At 53.8% G+C, this 16,349-nt stretch overlaps 1 protein-coding gene across 4 annotated transcripts in view; it reads left to right on the top strand.

Annotated features, from left to right (window-relative positions):
• Window positions 1-16,349, top strand: part of ARSG (arylsulfatase G) — an 86,110-nt gene that overhangs the window by 35,412 nt on the left and 34,349 nt on the right. For 2 of the 4 annotated variants that reach the window (XR_001146100.1, XM_012733111.1), the window contains exons 1-3: window positions 3,761-4,055; window positions 12,958-13,145; window positions 15,807-15,854. Coding sequence is in view for 3 of the 4 variants with exons in the window: in XM_012733111.1 (XP_012588565.1) it covers window positions 3,838-4,055; window positions 12,958-13,145; window positions 15,807-15,854 (454 nt within the window). In the remaining variant the exon portion in view is untranslated. Of the gene's footprint in view, window positions 1-3,335; window positions 4,056-12,957; window positions 13,146-15,806; window positions 15,855-16,349 lie in introns of those variants that run through there. The other 2 variants (XM_012733112.1, XM_004693358.2) reach the window with 2 other exon arrangements.

The raw sequence follows: 16,349 nt of genomic DNA on the forward strand, positions 1-16,349 counted from the left end.
TGGAGTGTGACTAAAACATGTGCATGCCTTTATTAAAACTTGCTTTTATTTTTTTAAAGATGTATTTATTCATACAGAACTGGGGTACAAGCCAGAGGTGCAGGGGCCGTGAGAGGCTTCACCAGAGACAAAGTGGGGAGCAGAACAGGCCGACTGACAAAGTCCACCGCTGAGGGGAGCAGCGGGGGGTTCAGGAGAGGTCTGCCGCGCCACGTGGGTCCCCCCCGGGCTGGGATCCAGCTGGCACTGAAGCGGCTGCCGCCAGCTCGCAGTGCTGCGTCCTAACCTGTTGCGCCACCAGGGAGGGCCCTAAAACATGCTTTATTGATAAAAACCGCTAACCATCTCTGAGCTTTGAACCGCAGTGCCAGAGGTGCCACCCATGCCCAGTTGGGACAAAAGGTTATGCCTGTGGAGTGCTGTGAAGCGAGGTGGGCCCGGTCTGCAGTGTGGGGTAACGGACCATTTTATTATTGTTTTTAGTAATCGTTAAACTGAGGCGTCTCCTTGGTAGCGCAGAGATTAAGCCTCAACACTATGAAGCTGTCCACAGCCATGCAGCACCAGTTAGAGCCCTGGGGAGTGACCCTCAGGGCGCTGCAGACCTCTCCTGTCTCCCCACCACTCCCCTCAGCAGTGTACTTCCTCAGTCTGCCTGTTCTGCTCCCCACTGTCTCTGGTGAAGTCTCTCACCTCCCCCTGCACCTCCAGTCCACATCCCAGTTCTCATTTGTATAAATAAATCTTTAAAAATAGTAATAATTGTTAAATTGGGGTTCATGTTTCATTCACGGTGTTTACAGCACTAACAGTTTACAGCGCTGTATGCAGTTGAGAGCTTGGGTCACAGCCCCGTGGCAGTCCCTGATGTATGTTAGCTCCTCACAAGTCATTCATCGGTACAGCTGGGAGCTTCCCCCTTTGGCCACCATCTTTCCATTTCTCCTGCCTTCTCACACCCGGCCTCCACCCTTCGAATCTCTGCGTTTCCAAGTCCAACCCTTGTAGACTCTCTAGAATATGTGAGATCACAGAGTCGTTGTCTCTCTGCGCTGGCTTGTCTCAGTGTAAAAGCCTCCAGATTCATCCATGTTTTTGCAAAAACAGGATTTCTCTCTTTTGTAAGGCTGAGCAGTGTTCTAGGGTATATAATTATAGACGAGGCACATTTCCTTCATCCATTTGCACTCAGGTTGAGTCCAGATTTTGGCTGTCGTGAATAATGCTGCAGTGCTTATGGAAACACGCATATCTCTCCTAGTGACTGATTTCACTTCCTTTGGATCATTACCCACAAGTGGGATGGCTGGATCGACAATGATTCCATTTGTAATTGTTTGAAGAATCTTTATATTGTTTTCCATAATGTCAGCTTGGGTCTACATCAAAGTATGTGACTTGGAGTTCATTCTTTGAATGTCTGGATTACCTTCTCTCTGTAGTTTAATAAAAAAAAATAATAAAAATGGGAAAAAGATTAAATATCTCCCCGGAGGTTTGGGCGTGAAGACTAGTGCAATGGTGTTGGCTAAATTAGCTTCTTTCCATTCAATGACTATATTAAGTATTTACGATGTTCTTTGAAAATCCCCAAAAGGCCGTTTTGTCATTAGGTAATACTCCCATCTTAATCTTAACTTTTTTCTTAAGTGAGATTTCCCCCCACCCTGACCTCTAGGATGTTGGGTTATTCCAAAATGGATTATGGATGAAGAATGAGGCTACTCTGTTCCAACCTAAATTAGTTTAAGAAAAACTTCCGATGACTCCTGGTCATGGCAGAAGCCGTAGAATGAGACTGTGAAGCAACTAACAAGTCAACAAGAGTTTATTCAGCCTCCTCCACGCCCAAGCTCTCTTTCCTCTCCTGAGGCAGAAGTCTTGGGACCTCAAGATCAACAAATACCAGTTGAATCTAACTGAGTTTGAAAAAACAGCCCTCCTTTTGAAAACACAAGACTTTGCATTTCTGAACAATTGATTCATTGGTCTCCAGATCACCATGCCTGTGTAGGGACTTCCGTTTATTTTGATTAAGTGCAAACCTGCCTATTTGCATTTATCTAGGTCTTCCAGCCACCCCATTCCTCTGGGTTTTTCTTGGAGCAGGCTGACTGGTTTTGTTTGGGGATGCATTCCGCAGTCTTGGGGGAGCTGGGCTGGGGGGTGAGGAGGAGGGGGTGGGAGGCTTACCCATCTGAGAATGCCTGTCATAACCCAGCCCGGCAGTGTCTTCATCTATCACCAGCTGGCTCTTTTTTCATCTCTGTCTTGGGCTGAGTATCTACTGAGGTTTTGATTTGTGCCAGAATTCCAAGTCTGTGCCTCCAGCCTACCCTTGTGAGTTTAGGACTTTCAAGTAAACTAGGGGTGGTGTGGTTTTATTCCCCGGTTCCTGTTTGCAACCTGTCGTCTCAAGCATAACCTTGAGTGCTTGTCTTTCACAACACACCCTCCGATTTTATTGCTTTTTGTGTTTGTCCACTCAAGTTGAATCATCTCCAGCTAGGTTAAGCATCAGTTAGGTTAATAATCTCCTTTTAGTTTAGTTTTTTTCTAAGGTCAGAATCATGAAGTTGGTTTCCTAAGCATCCACGTGTGATCTGAGGAGTAGCATTTCAACCCGTACCTGGGGGCATGTTCGAAAGACCCCCCCAGACCCCATCCTTACCTTCTGAATTTGCATTCTGGTAAAATCCTCAAGAGCGAGAGTGTGCTGGTTATGCAATGATGTTAGATTTACTTGTTAAACATTACGTGGCGCAGATGTAAAGGGACATATTTCTACCAAATGGTTTTGGTATTTTTTTCATAAACTGACTAGGAAAAATATCAAACTAGGCCCCCCCAAGCAAGATTCTACTGTTAATTTTCAGTTTTGCACATCTTTTCTCCCCCAAATTAATTTTTATCAAGAATTTTAGGTACATGAGTTACTTTATGACATAACTGTGAATCGTGTCTTGGTAATAAAAGTCTCATCTGTTCACCTGGACATCTCAGTGGGTTTGATAAGGTCACACTTCCTTGGGAAATTTCTTGTGAATCGGGAAAGCCTGTTGAGAATTTTTCAGAAGTGGACACAGGACCCGGTTCGGTCCAGAACGCGGACTCATCTATGTCGTATTGTGAGGTCATCCAGCTCTGTGATGACGGGCGATTATTATTATCACCATTGAGTCTCAGGTGGAGAAACTGACAAACCTGTTCAATAGTCCAGTGAGAAGGAAAAACAGCTGTTGGCATGGAAAAGTGATTATTTCCTAAGCTACTGAGTAAAACACAGCTGCACTGGCAGTTTGAACTGTTTTCTTGTCCATTTTCTGTTCTTTTAGGCAACCTGGCAGAAACACGAGGCCCTCCACCATCTGGAACTCAGAAATGCATTCGGGCTTGACGATGGCTTCTTGGACGTTCAGGTGTCCTGCAGATGTGAGAACTTGCCCCGCCCGCACCAGCTGGAGCCCCGAACAGATGCAAGACGAGCGCTTTGACTCTTGACAGCCTTGAACATAGAGAGGTCACTGTCCAAGTGGCCAAGGGCAGCTGTCGACGCAGGTGACCGCTGCCCACAGCTGGTCATCTTACAGAGCTGCGGGGCAGGGGACGCCAATTTCGGGTTGCAAGTTTCCTGCCTCTCCTGAATTAGGATTCCAGACAGAGGCCTCGTTTCTGTAGCCCCACCGGTCCATATTCCCTGCCACCACTATCACTGACACCGCCTCCTTCTTCTCGCAAACTTCACTGCTGTGTCCAGGGGTGTCCAGCATAGAAAGTGAGTGGACTTGCCAGTGGCGGGCACCCCCACTGTGGACGGGAGGACTTGCCCACTCCACCATGGGCTGGCTTTTTCTAAAGGTTTTGTTGGTGGGCTTGAGTTCCTTGGGATGTCTTTATCCTCTGGTAGATTTTGGCTCCCAAGGGAAAGCGGGAGGCCAGAAACCAAATTTTGTGATCATTTTGGCAGATGACATGGGGTGGGGCGACCTAGGAGCAAACTGGGCAGAAACAAAGGACACTACCAACCTGGATAAGATGGCTGCAGAAGGAATGAGGTGAGTGTGGGGGTACTGAGTCCGTGGGGCCCCAAGTGTGACTTTTGTTATTTATTTTATTTATTTATGCATATAAGAACTGGAGGACAGGCTAGAGGTGTGAGTGAGAGGACTCACCAGAGACAGAGTGGGGAGCAGAACAGGCAGATGCACTGAAATCCACTGCTGAGGGGAGCAGCAGGGAGACAGGAGAGGTCTGCCGCACCCTGTGGGTCAGCTCCCTGCTCAGGGATAGAACTGAAGTCGCAGTAGAAACAGCGTGATAGTGCTGAGACTCTAACCCTGCACCACCACGGAGGCCTCTACCTGGGACTTTTGCACCAGAACTCTTATTGCCAAGCAGGGTCAAAGGGTGATTTGAGACAATGTTGTTTCTATCATCTCCCTTTTATCAGCATATTCATTTCCCAGGACATATGACCACAAACTGGCGGCTTAAAGCAACACAGATGTATCCTCTCCCTAGTCCAGGAGGTTCAGGCGTCGGCAAGGTGGTTCCTCCTGGAGGCTCCGAGGGGGAATCTGTTCTTCCAGTTTCTCATGGTTGCAGGCAGCCTGGTGACATTACTAGAAATAACACCCATCTGAAGTGTCAATGTGATGGGATGCCGACCCACAGGTGAAGGCCTGAGGGCCACAGCAGGGAAGGAGGGGACCCCTGGGAAACTCCCTGCTGCTCAGTCTCCGTGGAGAACATGCGCACTTGGCCGACACCTGCACCGCATCCACACAGCTGCCAGCAAGCTGAACTGCACCTGCACCTGCCAGGGTTCAGGCTCCAGAATTGCCCAATGTAACGCTCGTTACCAAGAGGTTTCTCTGCGTTCACACATGAGGAGATCCAGGTCAAGGACCTCGCTCAGAGTTGAGGAGTGGCTGAGCCAACATTCAAGCCCAGATTTTTCCATTCTAGAGCCTTATCTTTAAGGCCTGGGGGAGAAGGGGGGCTGGGAAGAGTCCTTCAGAACTGGGGCCACTGCGCTCTCAACATTTCTCCCCCTGTGGCATGGAGAAAGGAGGTCTCTGCTGAGCGCCTGTAAGAGCAACCTTAAGACGCATTGATCAGGAAGGGGCAGCAGGGGTTGGGAGGAGGCTCCCCAGCCTGCAGGTGTGAGGGGCGGGACAGGTGCCGGCTCAGCTGCTCCTAACCTTGTGCTTATTTCTGTCCTCAGACGCATCGTTTCGCTGCCTCAGGGCCTTGGCACGGGCTACTCCCTCTTCCTGGCAAGCTCTGAAAGCCTAGCCCCTCTCACGCTTCCCCGTCCAGTCCCCATCCTCGAGAGGCTCCCGGCCGTCTCTCACCTCCGCCAAGCATGGCTCTCTGCTCTCCCCCAGCCCCTCTCAAATGACCTCCCGTGCCTGTCTCTCTCCGGAGGAGCGAACGTCTCTATCTCTTTCCTAACTCCAATGCCTAAGACAATGCCAGGGGCATGGTAGATGCTCAAAACACTTTTCTTCTGTATCGGAATTCCTAGATCCCACCTTCGGGGTCTGCCTCGGTGAGTTAACCACTGCACGGGGTCTGGAACCAGGCGCCAGGGTCTCTCGCTTTCTCAGTATGGGACACTGGGCTCATTTGCCAGCCTCACTGGGACTGTTTGCTCATCTCTAGGTCAGTAATGGTACCTACGTCACAGGGTCATTCTGAGGAGGCAATTAGTTAAGTCAGCAGAGTCCATGTCTCCCCTCCTCCCCCCCCCCGCCAACCTGGACTGTCCTGTCTGTCTCCTCACTTAGTTTCCAGCCACATCTCGCTCTGGGCCCCTGGTGCCTCCTCCACCAGGTGGACCTTAGCACTCATTATCGTCTCAGAATCCCTCTATCCTGTGTGCTCATAGGGCGTGTCCCCAGGGCAGCTCTTACGTGTGTGTATCCTCCTGATTCCCGTCAGCACTCGCTGCTCTTTCTGTTTAACCTGGCTTGGTAGATGCAATTTGCCGCTTTTTTTTTTTTTTTAAGATTTATTTATTTGTGCATACAGAACTGGGGTACAGGCCAGAGGTGCAGGGGCGGTAAGAGGATCCACCAGAGACGGAGTTGGGAGCAGGACAGACGAAATATACTGCTGAGGGGAGCAGCGGGGAGACAGGAGAGGTCTCCCGGGCCCTGTGGGTCACCTCCAGGGCCAGGGATGGAACTCGCACTGAGGCAGCCGCGGCCAGCTCGCAGTGCTGCGTCCTGACCCACTGCGCCACCAGGGAGGGTCTCAATCTGCCGCTTTTGTGGATGGGCAGGGTCTGGCTGCAGCCCAGTGGCGATGCCAGCAGCAGAAAGGGCACTGGGAAAGAAACAGCATGTCAGCGCCCCCTTCAGACTCCCAGCTCCACGCACGTGGAGATGACGTGGGGACCGTGGCCTGTAGCCTTGAACTGCCCGCAGCTGGAGTCAGAGGAGCCCACATCCATCTCTCGTGGAGGGCAACTGAGGCCCAGGAAGGGAATGCTGTTACTGTTAGCTCATCTGGCTTGCAGATTCACCAGAGGAAACGTCATGAGAAAGGATTTGCTGAGGAATAAGTGAACGCTCCTGCCTTGGAGTAGCACACCAGAGGGCACTGAACTTGGGCTTCCCCAGTGTTCGTGACCCCCGGGTGTGCCTGTGCAGCAGAGGTACCCTGGCACGGGTCGGGAGGCCTCGCCACCCGTGTGCTTGGCCCTGACCTCCAGCCGGTCACTTTGTCAGCGCCCACTGCACACCTGAGCGGGGCAGTGCTGATGCCGTTCCCAAGTTTAAAAGCGAGGAGGTACCCTGAAGAAAACCAGAGTGTTGGGATTTAAGAAAAACAGCCAAGGACTTAGTTGTCAATGACCCGCTCATTTTTTTTTATGCTTTTTTTTTTATTAAAAAGTTTATTTTTACATCATTTTGCACATTTTTTTTTTCATCTCAATTGTAATCCCCACAGGTTTCCCATCACCAAATCACCCCTGTGCCACCACCAGACCCGCTCATTTTTGCCAGCAATTCAAAACTTGCTTGCAGCTTGGGGTAGAGGCGTGACTTGTGCACGCTGAAAAAAAGAGAAAAGGACAAATACATGTCCTTGGCCTCTCCTCCAGGGTGTGCAACTGTCTGGCCACTGTCTGAGTGCCGCGCAGACCTGGGAATAACCTTGATAATGGAATACGAGTCCGGGACCTGCCGGTTTCACCTGTGATGAAGCACCAGGTCTCGGGCCGAGTAGTAACTGCACAGATCTCCTGTCTGGGTGGCTGGATGGAGGCAACGGCTTAGGATGCCCAGCTCTTAAGTGAACACAGCCCGCAGGTCCATGATGGGGACGAAGGGTGAATGACCAGGGCAGAGAGACGAGGTCCTCGCCAGCCCTTCCTGGGCACCGGCTGCTCACCGCCGTCTGCCAGGCGGGCTCGGGAGCGGAGCTGTCTATTGTAGCGACTTGCACTGTGCCAGTTTTGGCCCTTGGTTTCTCGTCTTCCCTGCTCTACCCCTTCTCTGGCCCAGTTTAATTTTGAGTCAGGTCAGTGCTGCTGCTGAGGGTTATAGATTGAAGTTTAGCTAGGAGTCAGAGGTCAACATGCACCCCCAGAACGTCCGAGGACCCCAGTGGCAATAGGAAGCTGTTTCTGAATAGTTTGAGGGGAAAGAATGAAGGTGCTAATTCTATCAAACATCTGGTATGGCTTTTCTCATCAAAATTGGCTTTTTGCAAAAATTTTCTCATCCTGATACCTTGCTCGATTTTCTCTGCCTTTTTGTCACTTTTGAGATTTTGCCATCAGCTTAGGAAGAGGCGAAAACAGGCTGGCACTCAAAACTGCAGGGATTGGAATGAGGTCTTGAGGGCTGGTGGGCCCAAGGGGAGCCAGAGCAGAAAGAACTTTCTGCAGAAGGTTTTCATTAGTCAGCAAGACCCCTCCCCCTCCAGGTAACCCCACACTCCCGCCACCAGTGATTTAGGCCCAGGGTCGAGGACCCGCATCAGGGGGAAATCCTCTTGTTTGTCCTGACCGTCACCCGTCACCATTAGCTCTGAGATGTTTGCCCAGGGAGATCCCATCCCCGCTTCCTCTTAAGCCCTGTATTAGGGGTCAGTTACCCTCAGGTCAATAGATTAACTAGCCTTGGAAACCATGTCTTGCCCACCGCTGACTGGAGGTAAGGTGAGGCCTGGAGCAGAGACCTGGAGGTGGTAGCAGACTGGACGTGCAGGAACTCGCTGAGGGAGATGTCAGCCCATCAGGGAAGAACACCACAGTGTTAGCCGGGGCGTCCCTGGTGCCAGCCTGCTGCACAGCAGCGAGTTCAAAAGAGCCACCCAGTTGCTAGCATTTGTTCTCCTTTTCATCCTTCTACATCGTGGAGATACATGGACCTCTGCAAAGAGCAGATCGTGAGACAGTTAGTAGGGTTGGGGGGTCAAGCTGGCTCTGCCCTTAAGAGACTCACACCCTGGGGACGGAGTCAAGATGAGAAAACCGGCCTACAGACGCGTGGGTAGGGTGTTGCTGTCAGCGTGGGCCCTCACGTGTCCCCGCACCCGGGACTGGTGTCACCTGAGTAGCTGAATGACACCAGGGCCTAGAATGTGCCAATTCTTTTGACATGGATCACAGTCAAGAACGAGCAAGATCGTGCTGGACTTCTCGCTGTTGGGCGAGAAGAGAGAAGCTTCGGGAAGCTGGCGCTGTGGGACTGCAGCAGCCCAGAGCTGCTCCAGGGGTTCCTCAGCAGAACTTATCTACCAAGGGCTGAAAGTTACACGTGGAGGAACTAGCCAGGCACAGGGAAGAGAGATGCAGCAGAGGGAGGCAGAACTAACCGCGGGGCGAAACGTGCCATGTGCTCGGTGAATTCCCAGACGCCTCCCTGGTGCAGAGCGAGGTCCTGGGAACACCTCGTGGTCCAGCTCCTAAAAAGCCCTGTGTGTCTGCATTCTAGCAGAGTGTGGCTGGCGCAGGGCGTGTGAGGCCGGGCCGAAGGACAGGCAGCTGGTGAAGGATGCAGTGGACACGCTCAAGTGTTGGCTCTTGATCCTGAACCTGACGGGCGCCTGCGGACTGAGCCAGCAGCCTGCCTGGAGCTGGAGGGCCCCAGATTACCAAGGTGTCACCCTGACAGCCCGGAGGGCAGGGGCCTTTACTGCAAACTCCAGGGTGGCTGGCTCAGGAGATGGTCAGGGGAGGGAGTGTCCTGTCCACTGAAATGCTCCTGGATAGGTCCTGTTGTTGTGCCCCTGTATAAGTCCTTCCTTGAGCAAAATGTGCCCATACCCACGCGGGAATGGGATATAGAAAGGGGGGTGGCGAAGGAGCTCACCCAAACCAGGCGCCAGAGTGTGAGTGGGTGAACAGAGCATGTTCCCTTTGCTTGGGGTTTGCAAAGGGCTGTGTGTACGAGTCATATCAAGTAGCCACCGAACCACCTTCGCCGGCTGTGTCTTCCTACTGGACAGACAGCACCGTGAGGAGAGCTGCCCACGTGTGTCCAACATGCCGAGGCCACGCGAGGGCTCTCGGGCGTCCACACCTACCTCCCTGCCCTTAAATTATGGATGGAGCAGAGTTCGTTTTTATTCTGGCCGCTGCCAACGTAGAGAGTGGCCCAGCAGGCCCATCTGTGTCACATCCCCTGTGAACGCAGGCTGGGCGCTCAGTGCTGCGAGGGTGCGTCTCCCCGGCCTTGCGTGGCCTCCTGCCACGGAAGTGCCCTCTGGCCCGCCGCGCTAATGGATGCTGAGGCCAGTCGCTTCGTTTTCTGTCTGGCTGTGTCTCATCTGCGTTGGTTTTCTTGTTAACAGGCTGCTGTCACGGCTGGGTGTGTGTCTCTAGCTTTGCTTTACAATGTACTTTCAGACTTTAATGAGGACCCCTGTTGGTGAACCGGCCTGAGCCTGCCCAGATAGATTTGGAGCAAAACAAAAGCCGCTTTCCAAACAGCAAGGCCATTTTATGGCTTATTAATTAGTCTCTGCCAAGTGGAGCCAGAGGCCGGGAGAGGGGAGAGGGAGGAGCAGGTCGGGTCATCTGGCTGCAGGGAAGATGTTAGTTTCATTTCGGAGGGAGGGGGCTGGGGACAGTCAGGGTCTTCCATGGACTTGGCAAAAAAGAAGGACGACTTTATTTTTGAGAGTTCAGCATGAACTTTAACACTCGGTGGGAAAGGAATTGAGCCTTGAGAGCATCGGCTTAAGCGATTATGCAAAAAGTGGACTGACTGACTGACGTGCTTTCTTGCAAGTGAACAACCTGGCTTCTGCCTTCCAGCTTGGCTTATCGTCCACCAATGGTGCTGGAAGAGCCCCAGGGGGTTGCGGCTCGAAACCCTGAGTCGCAATCCTGGGAGGCAAGGGGCACTCTCACTGCAGAATCTGCTGCTCTAACCCTGTGGACTGAAAAGTTGTGGGGAGACCACGGGCAGAATAGTCGCTACCAGCCCCGCAGGGAAAGCAGCGGGCACCATGGTTTGGGCTGTATGTTCAGAGCTGATGCCATCTGGTCCAGGTCCTGCCGAGGACCCTCTTCTGGCTGGAAGGGGCCGTTGCCCTGTGACCTCACCTGGTGGACAAGGAACAAGCTCTGGTCTCTCCTCTTCCAGTAAGGACACTAATCCCACGGGCGGGGGTTTGGAGGAGGCGGGTCTCCGCTTTCACCATCTCATCAAAACCTGGTTGCTTCCTAAAGACAGAGCTTGGCTCCAGCTACTGCCACATTGGGAGTGAGGCCTCAACATGTGGATTTGGGGAGACACGGATTTGGGGAGACATTTCCAGGGGAGGGGAAATGCCGACAGCCTTGCAGCCTCCCGGAGCCTCAGCCCCAGCCCTCAGCAGACTGAAGCACTTTCCTCTCCATCCATTGCATTCCCAGGCTCTGCACTAGGGACCGGGCTTGGATGCTGATTTCCCGTGTGACTTGTGTGGGGGCAGAAAAGACACAGGCTGTGTCAATGCTCTGGTTTTCGTGCCTGTTCTTGGGCGTTAATCAGTATGTCTCAGGCTCGTGTGGATAGGAGTCATCTCTTGAGGCTGCACCGCTGAGTGTGAGTCTTGGGGCGTCTCTAGCCCGAGACCAGGGCCTCTGTGATCCCACCTGCTCCAGACAGCCTCCTCTCTGTTAGAAAGGGAAGCAGAAAGGACGGGGTTTCACTCGAGCAGGCCTGGGTTCAAGGCCCAGTTCCGCCATCTCCAAAGTGTCTGGTAGCGCAAGATCAGGCTTCACTCGCGCCGTGTGGTCTTGGGAAGCCTCTTCCCTTCTCTCTGCCTCACCTCCCTGCTCTGTAAAACGGGGAGCTGTTATTAGAAATAATACAAGTCATAGGAGTAAGGCGGGCGCCTCTGGAAAACAAGTAGCTATTGTCGTTACGATAAAACACAAACATACCCGTTAGGTCCCCAGATGTAATATCGATATTATATGTATGCTGTGGGCCTCAGCTGACGCGTCACTTCTTTGGAGAAGTACGTCCCTCACACACACATTTCCCCACCCCGTGTTTATTCAGGTCACCCCTGCTTCCTGCTCTTGGAGGCTGGTTTTTTTCCGGCACCATAGGAAGGGTGCAGACATCCTGACCTAACAGCATGTATCTCTTAAGAATAAAACATTGTGAATGTAATAAAACACATTCTTACTAAAAACATCCTTTTTTTTTTAAGATTTATTTATTTATGCATACAGAACTGGGTACAGGCCAGAGGTGCAGGATGGTGAGAGGATTCACCAGAGACAGAGAGGGGAGAACAGGCAGACTGACGAGGCGCACTGCTGAGGGGAGCAGCGGGGAGACAGGAGAGGTCTGCTGTGCCATGTGGGTCACCTCCCTGGCTGGAGATCGAACTTGTGCTGAAGTAGCTGCAGCTGGCTTCGTAGTGCTGTGCTTTAACCCGCTGCGCCACCAGGGAGGGCCCTGAGCCATCATTCACGTAACCAAGCTACCAGCTGCGGTCTGTACAGTTCCAGTCTAGGGTCTCTCGGGTCCTGGATGCTCACCCATGTGCTCGCCTCACTGCGGGCCTGCAGCATCCCTGCCTTCACGCCCCATGTCTACGCGACTTTGCAATTTGTGACTTGAATGTGCATGTCATGTGTCTCAGCAAAGTGGTGCGTTCCTTGAGGCTTGGACAGCAGCTGCACAGGCTTTTGTTTTCTCCCATAGTGTCTGAAAAGCACTGGGCATAGACTCACGTGTGGCTCTAATTTCAGGCGGGAATTCTGTGCTACAAAGTCACCACCGTGAACTTGGATGTCGCAGATACTGAGCCACAGCTGGAGGGGAGGAGGGACATGTCCTGTGAGCCCAGTCACGGCGCCTCCTCAGCTGTAGCACGGAGCCCTTCCTGATGCACCTGTTCGTTTAAAGACCCCATATGCAGGCTCTGTTATTGCCTCACTAATATATTCTCCATCCACGGCCCTGTAGCTCAGGCCTCACGAGGTGGAGCTCACAAGCTCCCCCCCAAGAGGCAACCCAGCCTCCTTGCATTGCAGAACACTGACCGGTCCCCTGAGCACTGGGCTTGGGGTCATTTCATACAGGAAAATCACCGGCAGGGAGCATGGGAGTAAGCAGACCATGAAATGGGGGGTGTCTGTTCACACTGTGAAACAAGAGGGTCACCTGTTTGGGTACAGGTATGTCCACCAATCATTACTGAAACTTGGGGTATTGACTTTGGGGCTCCAGGTGAAGTTGAACGACCAGGTGAGTTGTAAAGATGGCTTCTTTGTCAACTAAATATATCAGGTTAAGGCGACTTGAATTAGCTGTGTGCCTTAGATGCATGGAGCTGCTTCTCGGAGCTTCCTTTTCCTCACCTGTCCTCAGCCGAGGTTTTCTTGGAGCCTTTGTCTGCATCGGAACCCAGGGAACTGGAAGGGAACTGGATTTCCTCTGGGTTTGGCTCCCTGTGCTGACACGAATCCCTACCACTTCCTCTTTGCAGATTTGTGGACTTCCACGCAGCTGCCTCCACTTGCTCCCCGTCCCGGGCCTCTCTGCTCACGGGCCGGCTGGGCCTTCGGAATGGAGTCACACACAACTTTGCAGTCACCTCTGTGGGGGGCCTGCCGCTGAACGAGACCACCTTGGCCGAGGTGCTGCAGCAGGCTGGCTATCTCACCGGGATGATAGGTAACCAGAGGTCCCCCAGCCCCAGCCCGGAACGCCATCTCTGCGACTGGACACCCCCACACCTGGACCCCATCCATTTCCTCTGCTCACTGTGCTGCTCACCTGGCCCCCATCCCCCACCTGGCCCCTTACCTGGGCCCCCATCTTCTGCTGCATTTACCATAGTGGCTGCTTCCTGTGCTCCTGCCCCAATGAGCTGCTCTTTCGGCCTGTTTCTTGCTGTGTGAGCTAGGAGCTTCAGCTCCGAAGGCCCAATAGTGGCCTAAGACACACGTGGAGCTATTTCCTGTCATCTAACACGAGGCGCGGGCTGCACGTCTGGCTGGCACCAGGATGGAATTGCGCTCGCTCCCTTGGCGCGTTGACTTTGTCCAGGTACTTGCGGCCATATGGCTGCAAGAGGGCCGCCGAGTGCCCTCACTAAGCTCTGGCTCAGGAAGGCGGGAGGGGCGTGGTGCCCATCTCACTTGTTCACACTGAGGCGAGCCAGCTTTCCTCAGGTCCTCTCTGTTCTGGTTAACGCAGAAGGTGCTTAACCCAGCTGGTGAGCCGGACCCACAGCCATCCCCCCACCCCCACTCCAACCTGTGGGGAAGCCTGGGAAAGGGTTGACCTTTCCAAGACAGGGTTGACCTGACTGACTCGCCCTTGGGTGCCCCCCCTGAGCAAAACTCAGCTCCGTTAGCAGGGTGAGCGGCCTTGGGGCGCAGGCACCTCGGCGACATGGCCGAACAGCTTCCACTCCATTCCCACTTTCGTGGGCACTTCGCTTAGCATGCTCATGTGCCAGGCACTTGGGCTGAGTGTTGACTACACCAGGGCACCGTGTCTTCGAAAAGGGTTATTTCCTCCATGGTCTAGGTGAGAAAGGAGAATTTCAGACAGGAGCTGAGGTGCGAGGTGGGACCGGGCCTGGCGTCGGGGGAGGCCGAGTCTGGGCAGCCTTGCTTGGTGCTTCTCCTCGCTACCAGTCTCCCCCCAGGGACCCCACAGCCCCGCGGGCCCAGCAGGCTGAGCTTGTTGTTCTCAGTCTCCAAGAGCCAGGTCTAGAGGGATACCTGCCTCCCTCCTTCCACCTGTGGGGCAAGCGAGGGCCCGCCCACAGCAGGAGCCGCGGGGCCCTTCCGAGCAGTTATTGGCGCCTGGAGCTGCCTGTTACGTTGTGGGCGGGGCCTGCTCTGGGCCGGGAGCCTCACCTGCAGGCAGAAGGTCTAACGCGAGAGTCAGTGTGACGCTGATGGCCCCGAGGGCTGGCTAGCCTGCCAGTCTGGGCAGGAGGGGCGGTCTCTCCTGTGCATTCCTTTCTGCCCCCCCCAGGGAGACCCTGAGTGTCCTCACCGCCCCCATCCAGGAGATGGATGCTCACTCAGGTCCTTTCTGGCTGGAGGGGTGTGGGGGTGCAGGACCCGCTCTCAGTTGCCCGCTTCCCTTCATGCCTCAGGACTCCAAGAAAACAAGGATCCCAGATGAATAGGTCGCACCTCTGCACGACCTCGAGAGGATAGTTGAGCGCTCAGCCCTCCCATCACGAAACTCCTCTAAACACTCCGACAGGGAAAAAGAAAACTCACGCGAGGACCATCGAGTCCGTTGCCAGCACCCCCTGCGCCTCTCATTTGGTTTCTGTTGATGTGTTTTACCTCACTTTACACACGCTGATGGGGTCTGGCCCTCCCGCCATTGTGTAACATTTGCATGTGACCTGATTTTACATATTCATTATTTTCACGGTTTTAGAAATAATGATGCATTTTAATGTTTTTGGTCGCCAAGTCCCGCTTATTCGGAGCATTCCACAGGCTTAATCCGTGTCCCTCAATTCGTTATTGCATTCCCCACGCCCACGTCAGCAGTCAGCAGCATTTACAAAGGGGAGTAAGGGCTACCTTATCCCTCCAGGCTCGGTTGTCAACTCTGCTCCATGCCTTTGCCTTAATGGGGTGGTGGGTAGCCCCGGAGCTAATGCACGCAGCCGCTCATGGCTCTCCTAGGTGTCCCCACAGCTCCCCCTGCATCTTGCACCACATTCTCTGCTGTGCCCCTTGCCTTGGGGGTGATTTCCTGGGCTCTTCAAGCCTCAGAGCAGAACTAGCAGGTCCAGCGTTCTAGCACTGTCTGGCTCTTGGCAGCTACACCCCTTTACTTCCCTAATGAGGTTGTTCAGAGTGAGGAGAGGCAGTGGCAGTGCCTGGCTGCCGGAGGGGGTCTCCCCGGAGCGCTCCCCCAACCTCTGTGTGGGCTGCTGGTGTTAACCAGTGAGGCGGGTGGTGAGACCAGCGGCCTCTGGCGCTCTGAACCTGCACTTGTTCTCAGATCCACCCTCAGGGTGGATGTTGTGGGCACAGACCCCCTCTGTGGGGAGCAGGAGCTCAGCCTGCTGGCTCCCGGGGCGGCCGCAATGACTGTTTTCTCCCTTTCACCGTGGGATTTCCTGCATGGGTCAGACTCACCCTCGCTGGCTTTCTGCCTCCCCTGGGACGCCCTCTGGGTCGCCCTCTGGGTCCCAGGGAGCAAAGCTCGGCCTGTAGGCCACGTTTGCAGCTGCTTTGCTTGTCCTCAGTCACGGGCAAAGCTGACGCAGAACAGAGTGTGGGGTCATCTCCCCAGGGCACTGGAGGCCCGCAGGGTGCCTCAGAAAGCCTCTCTCTTGTTTTCCTACAGGTAAATGGCATCTCGGGCACCATGGCGCTCATCACCCCAACTTTCGTGGTAAGAATTCTTTGGAGGATTTGTTGCCAGGGAAACAAAATAAAGATCTCGGTATAAAAAGATCCTGGGTATAAGCCATTCTGCCCCTGGGAGACGTGGCTCCTGAGTTAGCACATCTCTGCTCACATGGTGCCTTTGGGGTGCACCGGGCTCTCCTGGACCTCAGATGTGTCTCCCCTGGCACCTTTCCTGACCCCCCACCCCCACCCCTGGTGTCCGTCTGTCTTCCTGGCTGCTCCAGAGTGAGCTAGCAGGCTTTTCTGTTTGACCCAATTCTTCATGTCTCAGGGAACACTTGTCCCCCCCCCCCCCAGGCCAGATACCCCGGGGCAGCAAGACGTAGATGTCCTGCTGTGACAGAGGCAGGGGACCTGAACGTGATGAGCAGGAGATGCCCCCTCGGCTTCTCCCTGCAGCCTGGGGGACAGGCCGCGATTAGCTGCCCAGTCGAGTCTCTGCAAGTCGACCTGCTGACGGAGTTCTCTGAATGTCTGG

Source organism: Condylura cristata, unplaced genomic scaffold (assembly GCF_000260355.1).
Source record: "Condylura cristata isolate star-nosed mole 26May11 unplaced genomic scaffold, ConCri1.0 scaffold00038, whole genome shotgun sequence".
In the NCBI taxonomy this organism is placed as follows: Eukaryota; Metazoa; Chordata; class Mammalia; order Eulipotyphla; family Talpidae; genus Condylura; species Condylura cristata.